Consider the following 23,849-nt stretch of genomic DNA (forward strand, 5'->3'; position numbering starts at 1 on the left):
CAGGAGACTTGGGGGAGCCCCACATAGGCCTTCATTGAAGGCCCCTTCCCTTCAGGCTTCCCTGTAGTCCTCCTCACAGTGGCCTGGCCTGGGGAGCACCGTCCCAGTGCTGGAGTCTCTGCTGGATACCCTGGCCTCAGGTGTCCTTCCTCCTGGCCACCCACCAAGAAGGAAAGGCCTGGGAAAGGTGGATGGTCCCCTGGGGCAGGAGGGAGTCAGCCTGGCACCTAAGGGCAGCTCCCACCGGCCAGGCCCCACTTTGTCTCAGTCCTGTCCTGTAGATTTCTACCACCTCCATCCCACCTGAGCAGCCCCTCCAGACTACTCGGCCAGGCCCTCAGAGAGCAGCTGTGTGACGAGAGGTTGGGTCCAGGCAGGCAGGGTATTGCCACCTGTGAAGGACCTGGACCAGACGCCCGGCAGGCCTGCCTCGTGGGTGCATGCCTGGCCACACTGGCTCGAGTCCTGCCCCAGTGACACAGGATTCCGGCTGCCCTCTGCTCCCTGGGTCCAGGGGAGCAGCAGGAGGAGCCTTCTGGGGTGGCTCGTCCCTGCCTACCATTGTGTACGGGGCTGGACCTATTGTGTATATGGACAGAGAGTCTGTGACTGTGACTGCCAGGCAGCGAGACCCAAGGAAAGGACGGAGTGGCTCACGGCCCAGGCAGCCGGGTAAGGCTCTGTCCTCCAGGACCTGGAAACCAACAGGCAGGAAGCCCTGACGGCTCCACGGCTGTGTCTGCCCCAGTCCCAGGAGCTGTCATTCCTTCCTGGCTAAGGAGCAGGGGCCACTTTACCTGCCGGAGAAATGGAGAGTGCCCCCGGGAGAAGGGACCTGACAGAGTGGGGGAGTGGGAGGCTGGTGGGGCGGAGGGCAGGGGCCAGCGCGGCGGGGGACTCTGGGCCTGGATGAGAAAGCGGAGCAGAGCAGCAGACGTCTGGATGCATCGGGAGCTGAGGGGAGGGTGGAGGCAGGGCCTGGGGGCCTGGGAGCAGGCAACCGCGCTGACTAATGGCCTGGTTGCTGCAGTCTTTGTCCCTCGGGCCCACCCTAGCCTTGGCAGGACTGAGGCCAGTTCCCAGCCCCCTGCCTTGTGCCAGGGAAGGTGTGGCCTGACGGGAGGGCACGGTGCCAGCATACCAGTCCATCCGCTTTGATCTGAGCTGACTCGTTTGGTTTTGGGTCCTGGCTGTGTTTCTGAGTGCCACTCCTGTAAGCTGGGGGTGGTCTTGGCGTGGCCCCCACTGTATCAGGTACACACGGTCCAGGTAGGGGGCTGACCCCACCGGCGTCCACCGGGGCTGGGTGTGAGCGGTTTCCTGCCAGGGCCGGTCTGGCCCCGCCCATGCAGTTGTTGCAGAGGAGCCCCTGCCGGTCCACGGGCCACTTGGTAGGGGTAGACAGCTGCCTCAGCCCAGGTCCCCTGCTGGGCATCCCAGGACATGGAAGAGAGGGGCCCTGTCCCTTCTGCTAGGTGCAGATGTAACCCATAGCTACCCTGTGTCCCCACAGAGAGAGAAGAGCCAGCAGGAGGGGCAGAGGGTGCTGGCTACCCACCCCAGGAGCCTCCATGCAGTGAGCCAGTGAAGACAGCCCCCGAGGACCCGCAGGCAGAGCTGCACTGTTGGCCAGCAGAGGCCGCCCCCCACATAGGCACAGAGCCCACCTGCAGCCAGGGTAAGGGAGGCGGGAGCAGCCCAGCCCCAGCCCCATTGGCCAGCAGCCAGGGTGGGCTTTCCAGCAGAGGCGCCTCCCTCACCTGGAAGGGTGGAAGGGGCTGGCAAATTGGGGCCTGGGGAGGGCCCAGTGGTGACATACAGGGAGATGAAGCCGCAGCTGAAGAGCCTGGCTGGGATGCGGTGTCGAGAGAGATGGGAGAGGAGCCCCTGAGAGCCCCTCATTCCATCCTCAGCTCCACCGAGGGGAATAGCGAGGGCAATAGCGAGGGCAGACAGAGCCCAGGCCGCTTATCGAGCAAGCACAAGCAGGAGGGGCGATGGGGCCCAGATGGGGCCAGCGGAGGGGCAGACACGTGGGGGGAGGAGTCAGGGGCAGGCAGAGGGGTGACCAGTATGCCTGGCCCAGACTGGCCTTCATGTCCAAGTCAGAGCCCATTCCCACCAGCCACCCACCCACCCAGCCAGGGCCCTCGGGGACTCCTCGGGACTGGAGCCTCTTGCAGACCCCACTCAGGACAGCGGGGCCTGGCGCCAGCCCGAGGGACCAGGCCTGGGCTCTGAGTCAGCCCCACTCCTTTTAAAGCCATGAGGCCATGGAGGAATGTGGAGACTGGCTAGGCTCATGCAGCTCCCCGGAGGCTGCCGGCCTGGAACTGCTACCTCAGGCTCCAGGCACACGAAGCCCCCATGCCTGCCCAGGAGCATGAGGAAGACAGTGGACTCCTGGGGCCTCAGTGTCCTCCCTGGGGTGTGGACACTTAATAAGAAGTTCTTCCTAGGATGGTCACAGGGGTGTGAGAGTTCATGCATACACAGTGCCTGGAGGGATTTCGAAATCCCTGGGAAGGCTCAGGGGACCTTGCCCTCCTGTCCTGGGCTCCCGGTAGAGCACACCATACTCCTGGCAGGGGTGGGGTGTGGGGGTGTCCCAGCCCCTGCACCCCACAGCCTAGAGCCAGAGCCCAGTAGTCGGGGTGGTAGAGAGAGACAGGAGGCTTGAATCCTGCCGGTCAGCACAAGCAGAAAAGCTGAGCGAACGCACCCACAGTCTGATGTAGACGAGGAGCTGTTCTTGGTGCCTGTCCTCCAGAGGGGAAACTGAGGCCCAAGTTGGGGAGGGGCGGGTAGGCCCAGGAGGCGGCGAATGAGGCTCAGAGCCAGTGGTCCACCCCACAGTTGCCAGCTCCAAGGTGTCCAGCAGTGGGAGCGCCCAGCCACCTGAGTGTCACCTGGGCAAGGCAGAGCCCAGCCGGGCCAAGTCTCGCCTCCTGCCCAACATGCCAAAGTTGGTCATCCCCTCAGCTGCCACCAAGTTCCCCCCCGAGATCACCGTCACGCCGCCCACCCCGACCCTGCTTTCACCCAAAGGCAGCATCTCGGAGGAGACTAAGCAGAAGCTGAAGGTGACCAAGGGTGCTGCGTGGGGGGCACGGGTGGGGGTGTGGGCTACAGGGGAACTGGGGCCAAGCCAGGCCACCCTAACCAGTGCCCTGCCTGGTTTGCACAGTCGGCCATCCTTTCTGCCCAGTCGGCAGCCAATGTGAGGAAGGAGAGCCTTTGCCAGCCGGCTCTGGAAGTTCTGGAGACGTCAAGCCAGGAGTCCTCTTTGGAGAGTGATACAGACGAGGATGATGACTACATGGACATCTGAGGGGCCAGAGCCCCCAGCGACACCCCGGGGCCCATGAAGTCCCCCAGCTGCCCAGTCTCCCTCCTGTGTGGTTTCTGAGCCGGGTCTGTCCCCACCACGTGGGGCCCAGAGGAGGCTGAGTTTAGCCACATGAAGAAGGACGGACGGGTCACGGTTTGCACAGGCCGGCATCCTTTTCTATGAAATGGTGACTTTGTAAATATGCCTGAGCCCAGCCCAGGGGGCCGTGTCCACACCTCAGCGCCTGGACCAGCCAGGCTCTCTGTGTCACAGGGGGAGGGTTATTTAGGGCCGGCCACCCCACTCCCTTTTGTGGTTTCTTTTCTAATAAAGATGGGACAGTTCGCTTTGCCTCTTCGTTCACTCCCAGGGCCTCCCTCAGCTGATTGCTGTCCAGTTTCTGGGTCCCTCCTCCCACAGGTCAAGGTCTGTCCCTGGGGTACCCCAGGGAGCAGGTGAGGGCATTCAGTCAGGAATGGGCGAGCACAGGCTGAGGAGCCATGCAGAGCAAATCCCTCTGGGTGGGACTGGAGCTGGACCTGAGAGGGAGGTCAGGAGCATCCCCTGAAGGACACAGAGGTATGAGGGCAAGTCCCTCTAGAGTGGGGATAGGGGGGCCGCAGGGGCAGGCAGGGGCCAGGCTGAGCTGAGGAGCTGGCTGGTACCCCAATGTGATGGCCCTAGGGGGAAAATGTTTACCTCCTGCCACGCTTGCCCTCTGATAGGACCAACCATGTAAGTTATGAGGTTCAGTGCAAGATACAAAAATTGTTAAGAATTTTTTAAAGGTGGCAACAGAGTGTTAAGCCAGCCTGCGATGCTGGCCCTGCCCTCCCAAGCTCCAAGCCCATCTGTTTTGAGGAGGCACAAGTCTAAGCGGCCTCAACCTGCCCTTCTCCTCACTGTCAACCCCCATTGGGAGCCTAGTTGCCACCCCACAGCTCTGGGCTAGCTCTGTCCCCCGGGACTCCTTTCAAAGGCTCTCTGTCCAGCATGGGGGATGGGGACCCATCTTGATGCTCTGTGCCCCTCACGGGCTGGACACCTTGTACCCCTGCCCAGGCAGAAAGGCCCAACAGACAGCACTGCCAGGGTCCCCAGCCCAGGCCTGGCAGAGCCACTGCAGGGACCCAGAGGCACAGCAGCCTCAGATGGGTCCTCCCTGAGCCTGCCACAATTTAGGCCCTTTGAAAGGCCGCCTGAGGCTGAGAGGCCTGGCAGTTATTCAGCTGACCACCTGCAGGGACCAGGGTGTGGAGGCCCCCACACGGCACTCCTGACTTCTCAAACTCCTTCATCTTTCTCTCTGAAAACATGCAGCCAGAGTGCCCAGACTAGAAAGAGGAAGTGGCAAACTTCCTTCCTCCAGGTCCACAGACCCCCACTTCCTGGGAACAACCGAGCCATATCCCAAGGCCCTTTCCGGCTGCAGGACACCTCAGACCACCCAGGGAGCGTTTCTATCATCTTCCTTTTCTAACCTCTGCCTGAGGATGCACCCTCATCTCTGGGCCGGGGCTGAGTCCCAGCACCAGGCAGCAAGCTGGGGGTCCAGCTCAGAGTCCCAATGCCCACACCCATTGCCCACAGAGGTTCCCTGAGTACCTAGCAACCAAGTTGAATGTGTTTCCAGCTCCCGCAGCCGGCTTCCCTCATGCCTGTAGGTGCCTCCTCTCTGGAGCAACTGCAGGCCCACCCACCATGAGAGGGGAAGTGTCCAGGGAACAGGCTGGCTGGACCCCAGGAGTTGAGGCAGGTCACAGCTGGATGGCCTAAGCCGATGTCCCTGCCAGCTTCAGCTCCCTGTGAGGTGGGGCGATGTGTTCCCTTTGGACATATTAAGAAGCCGCCACCGGGAAGAGGACCATCTGCCTGTCAGGACACCTAGCCCAGGTTGCAGGGCCCAAATGAGTCTCAGGCCTGGACCCTCCCTATCCACCCTGGCTTCAGGGCTCCCAGAAGCCGCCAGGGGCCTAGCATTGCATCTCCCAGTGACCATGGCCACGCCCATCTTGTCTGGGCCTCAGTTTCCTCATCTACACAATGAGATGGGAGGAGAACAGAAGAGATTATGCAAACTGCCTGGGTGACTGCACAGGTGGATGGGGCTGGGTGGATTCACTTCAGAACACTGGATTCTGTTCTCAGCTCTCCACCCTGGACCCTTTCCTCACCATTCACCACCTCCCTCCAAAGGAGATCCCAATGGAGCTGTATCTGACCCGACTGCTCCCAACCACCCCCACCCACACCCTAGGGTGCCTTCCTGAGTTACGGCCCTCCTCCCTACAAGGAAACTGAAGAAGAAGAGGCCGGAATCCTGAGATTGCAAGTACAACGCCCCCTTACCCACCCTGAAGCTCATCCCTTTCCGGAGACCAGCCCTGGCTCCCCTGGGGCTGGAATCCAGCAATGCTAGCTGAAGCTCCTCTGGACATCGGGCTCCTCTAGTGCCAGAGGTCCGGCAGCTGGAGGCTCTGGCCCCCTCCCCTGTGTCCCAGGCCAGTTGGCCAGGAATGTGCTAACAGAGCAGGTTAGGTCCTGCTGGCCCGCACAGGCACCTGTGGACTTTGAGAGGGGACCCGGCGCGGCGGGGTGGGGCGGGGGGGGTGGGGTGGGGCTGGGCGGGATGGGGCGGGACGTTGATGCGGATTGCGGGAAGGGCGGGGCCAGACTCAGGGAGTAAACCAGGGGCAGCCTCCCAGGCTCTGCTGCACTGCCAGCGGCAGATACAGGCCACGACATGAAGCTTCCCCTCCTGCCCTGCGCCCTGCTTCTGCTGGCGACAGCCCCCAGCCCAGGCCCATGGCCTACAGCAGGTATGCCCCCTTCTGTCCTGTCTGTCCATCTGTCTGTTGCAGTCGAGCCCCTGGCAGATGCTCCTCTGGGCTGGGCCTCTATCTGTCAGGCCATCTGTGCCTGTACTGGGGGCAGTGGGAAGAAATTGGGGGTACAAGGGCCACCCAGTGGGGATGGGGGTCTAGGCGGTGCCCACCGTAAATCAGCTGGGAGCTAGTAGCTGTCTGGGAGGAAGGTGATCAGGCAGTTGGTGGGCTGATTGAGGCAGAAGAGCTCTTGGCCTGCACCCCGAGCCCCAGTGCAGGGTGTGCTTCCCATGAAGGAGACCCCTAGTCCCACTGGCCAGAGGCAGGATGTGAGTCCTTGTCAGGGTGGAGCCGAACCCCAGAAAGTCTAGTGAAAGAACCATGCTTCAGAGCCAAGACCATGGCCCCTCCACGGAGCTGGGCCAGAATTTACAGGCCTCCCAGCTCCCAATCTGGCCCCTCTCTTCCATTGCAGTGAAATGCTCTCAATCCTCCTGCCACTTCACTCACTTACTGGCATTCCCTCAGCCCCTCCCCCACCTCCTTGAGCCATCACATCCTCAGTCAATAAACATTGATGCTCTTGAGTACCAGCCCTGCGGCTGGGTGAAGTGAGGCCACCAGAGTGGCTCAGGCCCAGGCCTGGCCCTTGACTGGCCCCCTTTGGGGGGGTGACAGGGAAGGGCCAGGTGGGACATGTAAGCCCAGCCTCAGTGCCTGCACCCCACCCAGTCCCCACCCTCCAACCCACGTGGCTGTGCCAGCCTGAGGGACCAATCCCTTGAAAATGGTTCTGCTACAGGACCCCATAGATGGAGGAAAAGTCTGGGGCCTGATTCCACAGTTTCCCCCGCTCCAGACTACTTTCCCATTCTGGCCCTGCTGGGTCTTCTGCTGGGAATGTTCTTCCCTAAAAGGAGGGGCATATCCCTCACCTTCTCCGCAAAGGGTGGGGCTCCTTTTGGGGCTGCAATAAGTAAATCGGCTCTGCTCTGCAGAGTGAGATGCAGAGCTCAGCCCAAGCGTCTGCCCCTACCCAGCCTCCAACGAGACGCATAGTAGCTGAGTCCCCACACCTTAGACCACCAAGCCAGGGGTGGGGGTGGGGGGATTCTCTTCCAGGCTATTGGTCCACAGACCCTTCAGGGAGTAGAGACAGGTCCTTGGTCCAAGTCCCAGGCTCAGGCATCTGTGGCCATCTGAGAATGCCATTACCTATAGAACTTGGTGGCTGAGGGTCAGTCATGCCCTGGGGGCTCATCCTGACACTGCAAAGTTGTGTCTGGAGATATCCCCCCTTATCTCCCCTCTTTATCTAGCCAGTCCTTCAGGCGAACTATCACATGATCTGTACTAAGCATTACCCCACCCTACAAGCCCTGTAGGTTGCCACTGTGTCCACATGGCGGTCAGTACAATCCCTACTGCATTCTCCTGGGCATGCTTCTCTCGAGTAGGCTCCCGGAAAACAGATGTGGGCCCTGCGTGTGGGGGAGGGGGGAGCCAGCCCAGCACCTACCAGGGCTGTGCACTCAGAGCCCTCTCCTCTAGGTGCCCAGGAGAGCTGCTCCCAACGCTGTGGGGACCCAGGCGGGCAGTGCTCCTGCCACCCGACCTGCTCCGGCCTGGGCACCTGCTGCTCAGACTTGCGGGACTTCTGCCTGGAGGTCGTACCCCACTCGGGCTCCATGATGGGTGGCAAGGACTTCGTGGTGCAGCACCTCAAGTGGTCCAGCCCCACCACCAGTGTGATCTGCAGGTGGGGGGCCAAGGGGCCATGCATACTGGGGGCCCGGACTACTTGGCTGGCTGGGCGGAGCCCCGAGGACCAAGGACAGGGACAGCTGGTTGGATGGGTTCCCCAGGGAGGTCAGGGGCCCAGGCCTTGGAGAAGGTCAGCCCACCCTGGACCAGCCTCTCATGCCACCTCTAATCCCCACAGGTTTAAGGAGAGTGTCCAGACCCTCGGCCACGTGGACTCCTTCGGACGTGTGCACTGTGTGTCGCCCCTGCTTTATGAGACTGGCCGCATCCCCTTCACACTCTCCATGGACAACGGCCGTTCCTTCCCACGCTCAGGCACCTGGCTGGCTGGTGAGCCCCACCTTGCTGGTCCAGGCTGTGGGCACCAGGCCCCACACTCTGCAGGCCCTGTCCCCCACCCGCCCACCATGGGGACTTTCCCCAGTACTAACCTATGCACACCTGGCCCGCCCACTGGGTCCTGATACTCTGGCTGAACCAGTCCCTTGAGAGGCCTGCCTAACCACAGGGACGAGGATTCCTGCCCTGGAATCCAGACAGGAGTCTCAGCCCAGAGGGAATGGGGGCTACAGAGGTCACCCAGCAAGGTGGGCCAGGCTAGGGAAGGGGAGGAGGCAGGTGGAGGCCAGAGACCTGAGCAATGGAGGGCAGGGCCCTCCCTCTTATGCCAGGGTCTGGGAGACACCATGGCTCCAGCGAGACTGCCATGCTTTGTCCTTGGGAGGCCCCCAGAGCTCTTAGAACCTCAGGACCTCCTCCACTGGACCCCCTGGGCCCCAGGCCTTTTCTCACCTCACCTCTCCCTCCCAGTGCACCCCAGCAAAGTGTCTGAGACAGAGAAGAGCCAGCTGGTGAACGAGACCCACTGGCAATATTATGGCACCACTGGCGTTGGAGGTAACCTCTCCCTGACCTGGAACGTCTCAGCTCTCCCCACAAACTCTGTCACCATCGAGCTGTGGGGCTATGAGGAGACAGGTGAGGCACTCTGCGGGCTGCTTCTGCAGGGTCTGGTTGGGTCAGAAGCTTCGGGCTTGCAGAAGTGAAAGGGAATTCCAGGCAGGGGAAGTCCTATGGATGGGGAGGGGGTCCCAGGTAGGGATTGGAATGAGGAAAGTGCAGAAAAGAAAGAGGAAGTGGAAGGGGCAGGGTCATGAAGGGCCAAGCGCGCGGAACAGGGCAAGGAGGCTGGGGCCCCCCTCAGGGAGGAGGTGTGGATGGCTGCTTGGTCTCTGGATATAAAGCTTGTCCTGGAAACAGAAAAGGCTCGCTCTGCCCCCTACTCTCTGAGTCTCGAGATGGCTGACGTAGCCCTGGGCCTGTCTTAGAACAGGGACAGTGACCCTGGAGTGTGGGGGAAGGAGGTCGTGATCACCTGAGCCAGGGTCCTTGTGGGGGCAGCAGGGAAGCCCTCCTATGGGGATCATCTGTCTGTACGTCTGTCCCTCAGTCAGGCTGCTCTGCGCACCAAAGACTGGCGCCCGCCCCTCCTCTGCCCCGGGGTCCTCAGACAGGCCCCAGGGCTGACTGGGCCCTTCTCTCCCTCAGGGAAGCCATACTCAGAGGAATGGACGGCAAAGTGGTCATACCTGTACTCTCTGGCCACAAAAGTCCCCAACTCCGGCTCTTTCACCTTCATTCCACAACCCGCACCTCAGCAGTACCAGAGATGGGAAGTGGGTGCCCTTCGGATCGTCAGCAGCAAACACTATGAGGGGGAGAGGTGAGGGCCGTGCAGAGGATGGGTCGAGGGCTGGCTGCCCGACGGGAAGCCGGGGCCAGGGGCAGAGAGGGCAGCCCTTAGCGTGCGTGTGCCCCCGCAGGGACGTGCAGGCGCTCTGGAGCAATGAGCACGCTCTGGCCTGGCACCTGGGCGATGACTTCCGGGCAGACCCCGTGGCCTGGGCCCGAACTCAGTGCCTAAACTGGGAGGAGCTAGAGGACCAGCTGCCCAAGTTCCTGGAGGAACTGCCTGACTGCCCCTGTACCCTGGCCCAGGCCCGGGCTGACTCTGGCCGCTTCCACGTGAGTCCCCACCCAGGTCAGGGCCCAGGAACTAACTGGCAAGGGGGCAAGTGGAGCCAGCTGCCCCCACCATGGACATGGCTATGCCCACCCAGAACAACAGCAGGGAAGGCACAGATAGAGTCCCCTGGGAGGTGGGGCTGAGGTCTAAAGGCCCCTGTGGGGGTGGGTTAGGGATGGCAGAGCCGGATGCTGGGGCGGGCGACAGCAACCTGCTGCTCTAACAACAGACTGACTACGGCTGTGACATCGAGCATGGCAGCGTGTGCACCTACCACCCAGGGGCTGTGCACTGTGTGCGCTCTGTGCAAGCCAGGTGAGCCCCCAGATGGTGGTTGGGGCACCAGGCAGAGCCTGGGGGCAGGATCGCCAGCGGTGGGCCTGACCTGTCCATGCCCCCAGCCTCCAGTATGCCTCGGGCCAGCAGTGCTGCTACACCGAGGAGGGCACACAGCTCCTGACAGCTGACTCGACGAGCGGCAGCACCCCGGACCGCGGCCACGATTGGGGTGCGCCTCCTTTCCGAGCACCGCCCCGCGTGCCCGGCCTCTCCCACTGGCTCTACGATGTCATCAGCTTCTACCACTGCTGCCTCTGGGCACCCGAGTGCCCCCGCTACATGCTCCGGCGGCCCTCCAGCGACTGCCGCCACTACCAGCCCCCGCGCCTGGGTGAGTGCCAGCCAGGGTGGGGCCCAGGGCAGGACCGGACCAGGGGAGCCTGCCTGACTCTCCGCTCTCCCCAGCCTCCGCTTTCGGGGACCCGCACTTTGTCACTTTCGATGGCACCAATTTCACATTCAATGGGCGTGGCGAGTATGTGCTGCTGGAGGCTGCGCTGACTAACCTGAGGGTGCAGGTGCGGGCCCAGCCGAGGACGACGCTCGAGGGTGAGGCCGGGGCCCAGGGGACTCGGGGTGGCTCTGAGTCATCCCAGGTGGGAGCCTGGAGCCAAGTGGACCCCGTTCTGCACCCACCACCCCAGGCACTCAAGACCGAGGCACAGGGCTGACGGCGGTAGCCGTCCAGGAGGGCAACTCAGATGTGGTGGAGGTCCGGCTGGCTGGTGAGACAGGGGTCCTGCAGGTGCTGCTAAACCAGGAGGTGCTCAGCTTCGCCGAGCAGAAATGGCTGGACCTGAAGGGTGAGCAGCATGGCGGGGCAGGGGCGGCGGGCTGCCTCGCTCCCTTTCCCTTCCGCCTGGGCTTCCACGCCTCTCACTGGCCCTAGCCAGAGGCAGGGATGGTGTCCAGAGCACAGATGTGGAGACGAAGGCCTCTGGGAGCTTGCTGCAGGGCGACAGTCAGCCCTCTCCCCACAGCTAACTGCAGAGGGACCTGGCACAGTGGACACCTGCCTCCGGCCCATGGCTCTCTGTGCACAGACATGGTTCCAGGCCCCAGGTAGCAAAGTCCGGTAGTGGGGACCTGGTCTGATCTTGAGTCTTTATATCTATGAAGCCCTAAGACACACCCTGGTCAGAGCCCCGAGATGCCAGGATGGTGAGATGAGACCCCACTGACAGGACCTGGGAGGTGCAATGCTTGCAGGCAGCTGGCCTCAGGGTGAAGGAGTGGTGACTCTCTCTCTATCTCTCTTCTCTCAGTAGTGCTGCTGCAGGGAATGAAATGACTCCCAGTTGGGGTGGGTGGGGACCTGGGGTGGGCCTGTTGGTGCTGAGGATGCAGGGATCCCCAGATAGAGCAGAGGCGAGCATGGCTGCTGCCTCCCAGTCAGAAATCAAGGGCCAACTGGCTACCCCCATGTGTGGCCTGGGCATGGGGGTCTCTTTGGGGCCTGGGCACCTCACATCAGCACAGGGGCTCCTGGCACAAGTATGGGCCCAGACTGCTGGAGTGTCATAGTCAGCAGGGTTGATCCTGGGGACGCCCTCCCCTTTTCCTTAAGCCCAAGGGCACCAGCCCATGGGAGGTGACCTTGACCTCAACTCCACCCTGCGCAGGCATGTTCTTGTCGGTGGCTTCTGGGGACAGCGTATCTATCATGCTGTCCTCGGGGGCAGGCCTGGAGGTCAGCGTCCAGGGTCCCTTCCTGAGTGTGGCCATCCTGCTGCCCGAGAAGTTCCTCAACCACACTCAAGGTCTCTTTGGAACACTCAACGACAACCCCACAGACGACTTCACTCTGCGCAATGGGCAGGTCCTGCCCCCCACTGCCAAATCCCGAGAACTGTTCCGGTTTGGGGCTGACTGTGAGTGATCGTGAGGACTGTGCTGGAAGAAGGGACAGGATGGGATGGGGGGCGGGGGGCGGTGGAGATCAGGGGGAGACCCCATACCATTGGCCACCAGCCAGGCCTGCTCCATGTCTCTGCAGGGGCCGTGGAGAACGCCTCCTCCCTGCTCACCTATGACTCCCGGCTTCTGGTCAACAACTTCCTGTACCGTCCCAAGCATGACCCTACCTTCCAGCCCCTCTTCCCCGAGGAGGTCACCCCCAGCCCCGGCCAGGCGACTGAGGCAGCCAAATTGTGTGGGGACAACCATTTCTGCAGCTTTGATGTGGCAGCTACTGGGAACCTGAGTGTAGGCAATGCCACGCGGTTGGCCTACCAGCTGCACCAGCATCGTGTGCAGAGTCTGCAGCCAGGTAAGGGCTACAGGTGGGCCCCCCTGCAAGGAGGCAGGCACTTCACACTGGGACATGGCACCCCAGGCCGGCGGCTGAGGCGGCCAGTCGCTCAGGACTGTCAGCTGTGTCCCGTTTTACCCCAGTGGTGTCTTGCGGCTGGCTGGCCCCGCCCCACAATGGGCTCAAGGAAGGCATCAGGTACCTGAAGGGCTCCACGGTCTACTTCCACTGCAACAACGGCTACAGCCTGGTCGGGGCAGAGGCCAGCACCTGCCTGGCCGATGGCTCGTGGTCCAGGCCCACCCCAACTTGCCAGCCAGGTGAGGATACCCAGTCCACCTGCTGCCCAGCCTGGTCTGGCCCCGCCCACATGCTTGCCCCACCCACACATCCCTCCCAGCTGCATGCCAGGCCAGCCGGCCCTGGGCCGCACTCACCTCTCCCGCCCACTCTCCAGGGCAAAGCCACACCGTGCTGCTGAGCATCGTCTTCGGAGGGCTGGCAGTGGTGGCTGTGGTCGCGCTCATCTATATGCTACTGCAACGCAGGAAGAACAACATGTGAGACCCCTCACCCCACCCCGAGCCCAGGGGCCTCCCTGCGGGGCCAGGCTCTGGGCCCCTGGGGCACCCGTGGGACCGCCATGCCCGCTCACACCCGGTCTCTTGCAGGGCCATGTGGACTTCGCAGCCCTGAAGAGAGTGCTCCCGGCCAGAGACGTGAGGGCACCGGGCCACCCCCCCTCAGACCAAAGACCAGCCTCCCAGGAGAGCGCTCCAAACTCCCAAGACTGAGCAACCCAGCAGTTCGATCCCCTAATCCATAGCACCTGGGACCTGGACACCTGATACCTGAGCCTTTAATGCCTGTGGAACCAAGGCCCCCGATGCCCTGCTCTAACACCTCAGACCCAGACCCTGAGCTCTAACTGTGTAGTTCCTGAAGGCCTTACCCAAATATTTGCTCTAATTCCGGGCTCTAATTCTCCAGACTCGAGACTCCACACCCTCGACTCTAGTGCCCGTCTGCTGAGTCCTAGTACTCCTGCACCTGACACTCAGTTGGCAGTACCTCAGCTCCTGTGTCCAATGCCTGTGCCCCTGATCCCTGAAATACTGATACCTGGTGCCACAAAACCACAGCCCCAGCACCCAAGCTGCCTTGATTCCTGGACACTGGGCCCAGCCGAGACTGCAGATGGGCCCAGCTCAATGCGTGAAGAGACCCCAGTATTCCAAAGTGGAGAGTCATTCTCTGAGTGCCAGGCTTGTGATTCTAACTTCTGGAATGTCACTTGAAACACCCCTCTCTGCCTGAACGAGGAGAAAACAAGCCTGTTGCTCCCTCTCCCTGGTGTCCTGGTGCTCATGCTGTCCCTCGGTTCTAGGGTTCTACAGTTACCCTTTGGGGTCCAGAGCGACTTGGGTCCGAGTCTTTCATCTGCCAGATCACCTGAGACAGGTCCCTGACCAGCCTCTCTCCATCTGAAAATGGATTTGAGAACAGTGATGGCTTCGTGGGGTGGGGAGGACAGGTATGGTGTTTGGGGAAGGTAGACCATGGGGGTGCCACGCTAGGTGCCCAGGAGTTAGGACAGAGCCAGCCTGCTCCTTCACCCCAAGCAAGCTGCCCCAGCCTGGGCCTGGGCCCCCACCCTGCCCAGCACCCCCCCGAAGCCAGTCACTAATAGTGGTAGGCCCAAGTCATCTGACCCAGGTCCGTGTTCGGGGTTCCTAGGCCTTCCACACAGAAGTATCCAGAAGCTAAGTACAGAGCACAGGCCTCACGCCGCCTCTGCCCACCTGCACCAGGGCCAGATAGCTCGTGCAGAAAAACACAGGCTAGGAGTTGGCTTGAGGACAAGTGAGACCCAGAGTTTTTTGTGGTGAGGGAACTGAATAGGGCCCATGGGAGGGTCTAGACAGGGTAAGATGGGGTCATATTTGCATTGTAGGTATCAGACAGAAAGCACCAGGGAGGGTGGGGTTGGAGGTCGGAGCCCCCTGAACCAGGCAGCAGCTCAGCCTGAGAGGGGCCTGGGCAGGAGGATAGTGTGCCCACAGGATGAAGAATCCTGGGTGGGAGGTGATCAGCGGAGGCCCTCTTCGCTATGGCTTGCAGCACCAAGAGTGACCACGTGGGGACAGCAGAGGGTAAGAACAGTGAGCAAAGGCGGACACCTCACCAGGACCCAGGCCATGGGGAAATGCAGTCAGCCCCAGCCCTGCAGCTGGCCCAGCAAGCTTGTGGTCATAACCTCAGCCAAGGTTCATGCAGGCCTACCTCTGCATCTCTTCTCAGCTTGGAGGGCTTCAAGTCATTCCCCCAGTCTCAGGAGCTCAAGGCTCAGAGAGCTTGCACAGGTCGCTCCTAGATTGTCCAGAAGACACCGACCACCAGGTTGGAGCCCAGGCCTCCCTACCCGCTCAGCCTCACTTTTGATGGAGGGTCCCAGGCAGGGGTGGGAAGCTGTGGCAGGGGCAAGTCCTGCCCAGGGTTTCCAGAAGTGAGTGCACCATTGGCACATTTGAAAGAACAGAGCTAAGACTGAGGGATTGGGGGACTCCCAGGGATGGTGCCCAGAAGACTAAAGATGGGGAGGGGGTTGGTGCTTCCTGCCTTTCCAGACCCCAGAATCCCAATTCCCCACCTCTCTGGGCTTCCAGCCCAGGTCAGGGTGGGGCTGAGGACCAGCCCCTTGGCTGCTAGGTGGGGACTTTCTCCTCTTGAGATGAGGTAAGGGAGGGCTGGCCTCCCACTAACCTGAACCCCCAGTGTATTCCTGTACTGAGCCAGGTCCAGCTGGGCACTTGTCTGCTTGGATATGTGGGCTCAGACACAAACGCCCAGGCGGGCAGGGGCTTTTCATAGCTCCTATAACGGGCCTCAAAGGACCAATGGAATTCTCAGAGACTTGATCGGTCAGAGAGGGCATTCCAGGAAGAGGATCAGCCTGAGCAAAGGCTCAGAGGAAGAGAAGCGCAGTTGGGTCTGAGGCAAAGTGTTAAGGGGTTGGCAACCGAGGCTCCTCCTCTATCAGGCCATGGCATTTAGGCTTTGTCCTGAGAGTAAAGCATGGCCTCCCCTACCCTCACCCCGTCCCTCTTGGACAGGCCATAGAGCTGCCCTTGCCACTCCCCAGCAGGAGAAGGGGTGCACAGTCTGTGGCCCTAGCCCTAGACAGACATCAGACATTCCCAGTGCCAGGGGCAGGCCAGGCTGGGAAGCCCCAACACCTGACAGGGATTTCCCAGGGGCCCCTAGAGAGTCAGGGGTTCTATTCAGCCTGTGTGAGTGTGGAAGGTCCCAGCGCAAACTTCCTAGAGACTTCAAAGCCTGGGACCCCCACCTCAGAGAGGTGGTCTTCCCAGGGCAGCCCCAGGGAATCATGGCATCAAAACCCAGTGGCCAGTCCTCTACCCCTTGTACCAGTCCAGGTGTCGGGGATGGTGATCCAGAGACTTGGAAACGCAGACGATAGGAGAGCTGGGAAGTCAAATGAGACATGGCGAGGCAGCCACAGGATCCTAGCAGCACTTCTGGGCTGAGGGACAAAGGAGGGGACTGCTACTGAACCAGGTCCAGGTCCTACACAGCAGGAACCACGCAAGCCCATGGGGCCTTGGCGGGAACCACAAAGAAAACTGGCCTGCCACAGACTGCCCACAGTCTCGAGGTGGGGGAAGAAACTCGTCTGTCTCTAGCCTCCCACTAGGGCCTCCCATTGGCTAAACACAGTGGGGAGACTGACAGAGTTGAAGGACCAATAAGGCACAATGGGAGCAGGACTCCTCCTCAGCCAAGCCGGTTCTTTCTGCAAGTCCCAGAACAGCTGAGTGCCTGGCCTGGGCCACCCTCGTCCTCAAGGTCTCATGGTCTGATGCTTCCCGAGGTGGAGCGGATGGTCAGTGCTGTGTGTTGTGGAAGTGGAAGGTCAGGGAGTGCTTCCTGGAGGAGCCTAGCTCTAGCTGAACTTAAAAGGATAAAAACCATTAGGCAAATGGGTTTAAGTAGGTGCCTACAGCTGTTCAGCAGTCTACACTGCTCAGACTCTTCTTATAGGTAGAGCACTGGACTACATTTCCCAGCATCCCTTGCAGTTGCGGTAGTCATGTGACTGAGTTCTAACCAGTGCAATGTGAACAAAAAGGAGCAGGGTACTTCCAGGCCTGGAACATCATTGCTCCCTCAGGCACATGTCCAAATTCTTTCCTCTGCTTGGGTTGATATAAGCATGATTTTGGAAGCTGCACCAACCTGGGTCCCCGGCATGAGAGAGGACCCCCTGTATACACCCTGACCTGTTTACTCATCCAGTACTGTTATAGGAACAAGAAATAAACTTCTCCCATAATTAAGCCATTGTACATTTTGGGGTCTATTTGTTGCAGGAGTTGGTCCCTCTAATTATACACCAGAGGCAAAGAAGCAAAAAGATGGCCTTATATTTTTTATTAGTGTTGAAAATAAATACTCTGTGCACAGGTTTTAAAGAGTTCGAACAGATACACCAATATTCATAGCAGCATTATTTACAATATGCCAAAAGGTGGAAGCCACCCAAGTGTCCAATGATGGATGAATGGATGTACAAATGTGGTATATATACATGATGGAATATTAGCCTTATAAAGGAAGGAAATTCTGACACACGCTACAACGTGGGTAAACCTTAAGGACATTATGCTAAGTGAAACAAGCCAGTCGCAAAAGGACAAATGTATGATTCCACTTATATGAGATAGCTAGAGTAGTCAAATTCACAGAGACAGAAAGTAGGATGGTGATTGCCAACGGCTGGGAGAGGGGGAATGGGGAGTTGCTGTTTAATGGAGACAGAGTTCAGTTTTGCAAGATGAAATAGTTCTGGAGATGGATGGTGGTGATGGTTGCTCGACCATGTGAATATACTTAATGCCACTGAATTGTATGCTTAACAATGATTAAGATGGTAAATGTTATGTATTTTTTTACAATTAAAATAAATTTAAACAAAACAATTTACTTAACTAGTGCCCAGTTGGTGGACATTAAACTGTACTCAGTTTTTCGTTTCAAACACTCTTCTGCTTTGTAAAAGCGTTCAAGTTTACCTTTAGGAGAAATCTGCACAAAAAGGATTGGCTGATTAAATAGCACATGCGCTGTTTAGCCAAGGGGAGCCTTATGGGGAAGGGAGGGGCAGCCTGAGGCCACCTATCTTGACTTCCTGGCCTTGACACCACCAACCTATGAGAGGGTCCCCTACACTCTTGTCAGCGCAAGGAGCCTTCAGATATTTTGCTCTTTGCCATTTAGATGGTACAGATCCTACATCAACTTGACTAGGCTGAACGACATTCCCAGAATTCTCTCCCCTCTATGTTTTGGGTATGGATGGTCCACAAGAGAGCCTCCTGTGCAACTCTGGGAAGGCAGAAGTGAATTGGCAGTCTTTTTTGTAGCTCACACTCTAGTGGCCTGTTTGCTGATTCAGCTGCTCTGCAGGGGCAGAAGTCAAGCCTGCAAATGCTCCACATGCCCCTGAGGCAGAGTAGTTAGCCTTCGGAAGTCCCTGCCCTCCAGGATATGGCTCTGAAATTTTTCCTAAGTCCCTTACTCAGCCTTCTCTCTGTTTTGATTCCAAGAATGAGAAACAGGCCAAGGCCAGGAAGATGAGATACAGACAGATGGCCTTGGGCTTGCCCCGCCCCTCCCCGATAAGGCTCTCCTTGGCTAATCATAATATAATGATCTTTGTTATCATCTCCACCTGCCACTGCCAAGAGACCAAAAGCCTGTAATTCAGACAACTCTGGGCAGATTCTCTCTCTGAGCTGCCCATACTTTTAAGTATATACTTTCACTTTAATAAAACTCGCTCTCTCCTGCTTGCTGTTAGTCATGCCCTTGAATTCTTTCTCACGACATAGGACAAGAATCTGGTCACCAGAGGTCTGGTCCCTCTTTGGACTCCTGGCCCATTGAGCTCTCTAGCATCACCCTCACCCCTACACATCATGAGCCTTTGGCTTTCCAGTCAAGTGTGTGATAAAGCGTCCCAGCTTCTACAAGAAATATTGCTGCACTTGGTGAAAATAAAAGATATGGGTTTCAGCCCAGCCTCGTGGTCTCCAACTCACACTTGGGGTTCTAGCCAGCTCTGAATCCTTCCCTCCATCTTACATCCATCTTCCCTCCCAACTCCCTGCCACATGGACCTCAATCTCCAGCATCAGATCAAAGACAATAGCTTCTACCAACTTCCACATTTAGGGGTCCTGCCTTTTGGATTGAACCCAGACAGGTATAAATGTGATATTTTAAACTTTTCTTTAGTATAAGTTGTATGTGACAAAGCAAATTGGTACAGCCACTACAGAAAACAGTATGGAGATTTCTCATAAAATTAAAAGTAGAATTACCATATAATCCAGCAATTCACTTGTGAGTATATATTCAAAAGAAACGAAAATAAGTTATTGAAAAGATATCTGCATTCCCATGTTAATTGTAACATTATTCACAATAGTTAAAATATAAGAGAAAAAAAAAGATATGGAAACAATCTAAATGGCCATCGACAGATGAGTGGTTAGAGAAGATGTGATTTATATACACAATAGAATATTATTCATCCATGAGAAAAAAAATCCTGCCACCTGCAACAACATAGATGGACCTAGAGGGCATTGTGCTCTGAGATGAGTCAGACAGTGAAAGAAAATACTGTACGATCTTGTTTATTGTGGGATCTAAAAAAGCCAAACTAATAAAAACAGAGAGTAGAATAGTGGCTACCAGAGAAGCTGGGGGTAGAAGGAAAGGGGAAATGTTTATCAGAGTACAAACTTCCAGCCATAAAAAATATTTTAAATAAATATAAATATAGCGTAAGTTGTATGCAAGAAAGTACACTCCTCAGAGTATAGCTCCATGAATAAACCTAAAGTAAATATACCCGGTTAACCATCATCCGGGTTGAGAAATTGAATAACACCAACCTCACCTTACCCACTAGTATTTTCTCAGCCAGTCACTACCTTCTGCCTCCTCCCATGTTAACCACTAATTTTTCACACCAAAGATTAGTTTTGCTTGATTTTTGTCCTTTACATAGATGGACTCATACAGGCAGTGCTCTCTTGTGTTAGTTTCTTGGCATTTCCATATGAATTTTAGAATCGATTTGCCAGTTTCCAGCAAAAAAAAAAACTTGCACTGAATCTGTAGATGAATATGGGGAGAATTGGCATCATCACAATATTATTCCTTGACTATACTAGTCCATGAACATAGTATAACCCTCCGTTTATTTAGGCGTTCTTTAAATTCTCTCAATTCTATTTTGTAATGTTCAGTATAAAGGTCTTATATACCTTTATTAGTTTAACTTCTAGGCTTTGATATTATTTTATGCTATTGTATTATAAATGATTTCAATGAAAAAAGATTGCCAACGGCTGGGAGAGGGGGAATGGGGAGTTGCTGTTTAATGGAGACAGAGTTCAGTTTTGCAAGATGAAATAGTTCTGGAGATGGATGGTGGTGATGGTTGTTCGACCATGTGAATATACTTAATGCCACTGAATTGTATGCTTAACAATGATTAAGATGGTAAATGTTATGTATTTTTTTACAATTAAAATAAATTTAAACAAAACAATTTACTTAACTAGTGCCCAGTTGGTGGACATTAAACTGTACTCAGTTTTTCGTTTCAAACACTCTTCTGCTTTGTAAAAGCGTTCAAGTTTACCTTTAGGAGAAATCTGCACAAAAAGGATTGGCTGATTAAATAGCACATGCGCTGTTTAGCCAAGGGGAGCCTTATGGGGAAGGGAGGGGCAGCCTGAGGCCACCTATCTTGACTTCCTGGCCTTGACACCACCAACCTATGAGAGGGTCCCCTACACTCTTGTCAGCGCAAGGAGCCTTCAGATATTTTGCTCTTTGCCATTTAGATGGTACAGATCCTACATCAACTTGACTAGGCTGAACGACATTCCCAGAATTCTCTCCCCTCTATGTTTTGGGTATGGATGGTCCACAAGAGAGCCTCCTGTGCAACTCTGGGAAGGCAGAAGTGAATTGGCAGTCTTTTTTGTAGCTCACACTCTAGTGGCCTGTTTGCTGATTCAGCTGCTCTGCAGGGGCAGAAGTCAAGCCTGCAAATGCTCCACATGCCCCTGAGGCAGAGTAGTTAGCCTTCGGAAGTCCCTGCCCTCCAGGATATGGCTCTGAAATTTTTCCTAAGTCCCTTACTCAGCCTTCTCTCTGTTTTGATTCCAAGAATGAGAAACAGGCCAAGGCCAGGAAGATGAGATACAGACAGATGGCCTTGGGCTTGCCCCGCCCCTCCCCGATAAGGCTCTCCTTGGCTAATCATAATATAATGATCTTTGTTATCATCTCCACCTGCCACTGCCAAGAGACCAAAAGCCTGTAATTCAGACAACTCTGGGCAGATTCTCTCTCTGAGCTGCCCATACTTTTAAGTATATACTTTCACTTTAATAAAACTCGCTCTCTCCTGCTTGCTGTTAGTCATGCCCTTGAATTCTTTCTCACGACATAGGACAAGAATCTGGTCACCAGAGGTCTGGTCCCTCTTTGGACTCCTGGCCCATTGAGCTCTCTAGCATCACCCTCACCCCTACACATCATGAGCCTTTGGCTTTCCAGTCAAGTGTGTGATAAAGCGTCCCAGCTTCTACAAGAAATATTGCTGCACTTGGTGAAAATAAAAGATATGGGTTTCAGCCCAGCCTCGTGGTCTCCAACTCACACTTGGGGTTCTAGCCAGCTCTGAATCCTTCCCTCCATCTTACATCCATCTTCCCTCCCAACTCCCTGCCACATGGACCTCAATCTCCAGCATCAGATCAAAGACAATAGCTTCTACCAACTTCCACATTTAGGGGTCCTGCCTTTTGGATTGAACCCAGACAGGTATAAATGTGATATTTTAAACTTTTCTTTAGTATAAGTTGTATGTGACAAAGCAAATTGGTACAGCCACTACAGAAAACAGTATGGAGATTTCTCATAAAATTAAAAGTAGAATTACCATATAATCCAGCAATTCACTTGTGAGTATATATTCAAAAGAAACGAAAATAAGTTATTGAAAAGATATCTGCATTCCCATGTTAATTGTAACATTATTCACAATAGTTAAAATATAAGAGAAAAAAAAAAGATATGGAAACAATCTAAATGGCCATCAACAGATGAGTGGTTAGAGAAGATGTGATTTATATACACAATAGAATATTATTCATCCATGAGAAAAAAAATCCTGCCACCTGCAACAACATAGATGGACCTAGAGGGCATTGTGCTCTGAGATGAGTCAGACAGTGAAAGAAAATACTGTACGATCTTGTTTATTGTGGGATCTAAAAAAGCCAAACTAATAAAAACAGAGAGTAGAATAGTGGCTACCAGAGAAGCTGGGGGTAGAAGGAAAGGGGAAATGTTTATCAGAGTACAAACTTCCAGCCATAAAAAATATTTTAAATAAATATAAATATAGCGTAAGTTGTATGCAAGAAAGTACACTCCTCAGAGTATAGCTCCATGAATAAACCTAAAGTAAATATACCCGGTTAACCATCATCCGGGTTGAGAAATTGAATAACACCAACCTCACCTTACCCACTAGTATTTTCTCAGCCAGTCACTACCTTCTGCCTCCTCCCATGTTAACCACTAATTTTTCACACCAAAGATTAGTTTTGCTTGATTTTTGTCCTTTACATAGATGGACTCATACAGGCAGTGCTCTCTTGTGTTAGTTTCTTGGCATTTCCATATGAATTTTAGAATCGATTTGCCAGTTTCCAGCAAAAAAAAAAACTTGCACTGAATCTGTAGATGAATATGGGGAGAATTGGCATCATCACAATATTATTCCTTGACTATACTAGTCCATGAACATAGTATAACCCTCCGTTTATTTAGGCGTTCTTTAAATTCTCTCAATTCTATTTTGTAATGTTCAGTATAAAGGTCTTATATACCTTTATTAGTTTAACTTCTAGGCTTTGATATTATTTTATGCTATTGTATTATAAATGATTTCAATTAAAAAACGTGTTTTCTATTTGTGGCTGGTATATAGAAATATCATTGATTTTTGTATATTTTTCTTGACTACAGTGATCTTGTTAGATTTGCCTATTTCTAATAGTTTATCTGTAGAGTATCTATAAATAATGACACATAATGTTTTATCTGTTTTCTTTTATTTGTTTTCTTACTGCACTGGCGAGGACTTCCCTTATACTATTGCAAAGAAATGATGAAAGCTAATGATGATTGCCTTTATCTCGAAAGAAACTGGTCTCCATCTCAGAAAGGAGGTTTTTTTTATATTTTACCATGAAGTACGACATTTACTGTAGAGTTTTGTAATCACAACTTATCAGACTAAGGAAGTTTCTTTCCATTTCTAGTTACTGAGGGCTTTTATTGTGAGGTAAAGTTGAGAAATTTTATCAAATGCTTTTCTGCATTTGTTGAGATGATTAATGATTTTTCTTCTGTATTCTTTTAGTGTGTCAATATGGTGAATTGCATTGCTTGATTTTCTAATGTTCAATGAATCTTGCATTTGCAGAGAAAAACCAAATTTGTGGTGATACATTTTCTTCTTTTTTTTTTTTTTAATCTAATTTGGTTTGCTCCTATTTTGTTTAAGAGTTTCACATCTCGATGCATGAATGAAATCATCCTCTACTGTTGTTTTATAAAACTTTTTTGTCAGGTTTTGTTCTCAAAATTATCCTGTTCTCATTAAAAGAGTTGGGCAATGTTTTCTCTTTTCTGTTCTCCAGAAGAGTTTGTGTAAGACTGGTGTGTTTTTCTTCCATCATTGTTTGGAAGAACTCACTGACGGTACCTTCTCAGCCTGGAGTTATTTCCTTTGTCCCTGTGAGATCTCATTGTTGTTTTAATTGGCAAGGCTTACTTATGAGTGAGGTTGAGCAACTTTTTTATATGTTGAAACAGCCATTTGTAGCTCTCATTCTGTGGTCAAATGAGTCATAGCTCTGTGTATTTTTCTCATGGATTCTTGGTCTTTTTTTCATTGGTTGATATTAAATATTTAAGTATGTAAATAAAGGAGCCAGCCCAATATCATATTATGTATTGAAACTATTTTCTCCTTTAGTTTTCTTTGATCTTTAAAATATTTTACACGTCAAAATTTTTAATTTTTATGTGTTCAAATTTATTTATTTTTTTCTTTATGGCTTCTTGATTTTATGTCATGCCTAAATGGCCTACCCACTCTAAGAATATAAATAAAACATTCTTATGTTTTCT

The 23,849-nt window shown here is 54.5% G+C and overlaps 2 protein-coding genes across 6 annotated transcripts in view; both read left to right on the top strand.

Moving 5' to 3' along the window:
• The window catches only part of CABIN1 (calcineurin binding protein 1), a 143,188-nt gene extending 139,513 nt beyond the window's left edge, over nt 1–3,675 (top strand). For 2 of the 5 annotated variants that reach the window (XM_011355990.2, XM_011355993.2), the window contains 3 exons: nt 1,514–1,678; nt 2,857–3,083; nt 3,188–3,675. In XM_011355990.2, coding sequence (XP_011354292.1) covers nt 1,514–1,678; nt 2,857–3,083; nt 3,188–3,331 — 536 coding nt within the window. In that variant the 3' untranslated portion in view covers nt 3,332–3,675. Of the gene's footprint in view, nt 1–1,513; nt 1,679–2,856; nt 3,084–3,166 lie in introns of all 5 variants that reach the window. The other 3 variants (XM_011355988.2, XM_011355992.2, XM_023528306.1) reach the window with 3 other exon arrangements.
• Nucleotides 3,676–6,074: 2,399 nt separating this feature from the next.
• SUSD2 (sushi domain containing 2) lies at nt 6,075–13,232 on the top strand. Its single transcript, XM_011355996.1, has 15 exons — nt 6,075–6,150; nt 7,708–7,915; nt 8,099–8,250; nt 8,731–8,898; nt 9,469–9,643; nt 9,744–9,945; nt 10,176–10,261; nt 10,348–10,616; nt 10,691–10,834; nt 10,930–11,088; nt 11,908–12,156; nt 12,282–12,554; nt 12,680–12,856; nt 12,994–13,096; nt 13,208–13,232. The coding sequence occupies exons 1-15, from the start codon at nt 6,075–6,077 to the stop codon at nt 13,230–13,232; spliced, it is 2,466 nt and encodes an 821-aa protein (XP_011354298.1).
• The last annotated feature ends 10,617 nt before the right edge of the window (nt 13,233–23,849 follow it).

The sequence above is a fragment of the Pteropus vampyrus genome, unplaced genomic scaffold (assembly GCF_000151845.1).
Source record: "Pteropus vampyrus isolate Shadow unplaced genomic scaffold, Pvam_2.0 Scaffold23, whole genome shotgun sequence".
NCBI classification, from domain to species: Eukaryota; Metazoa; Chordata; class Mammalia; order Chiroptera; family Pteropodidae; genus Pteropus; species Pteropus vampyrus.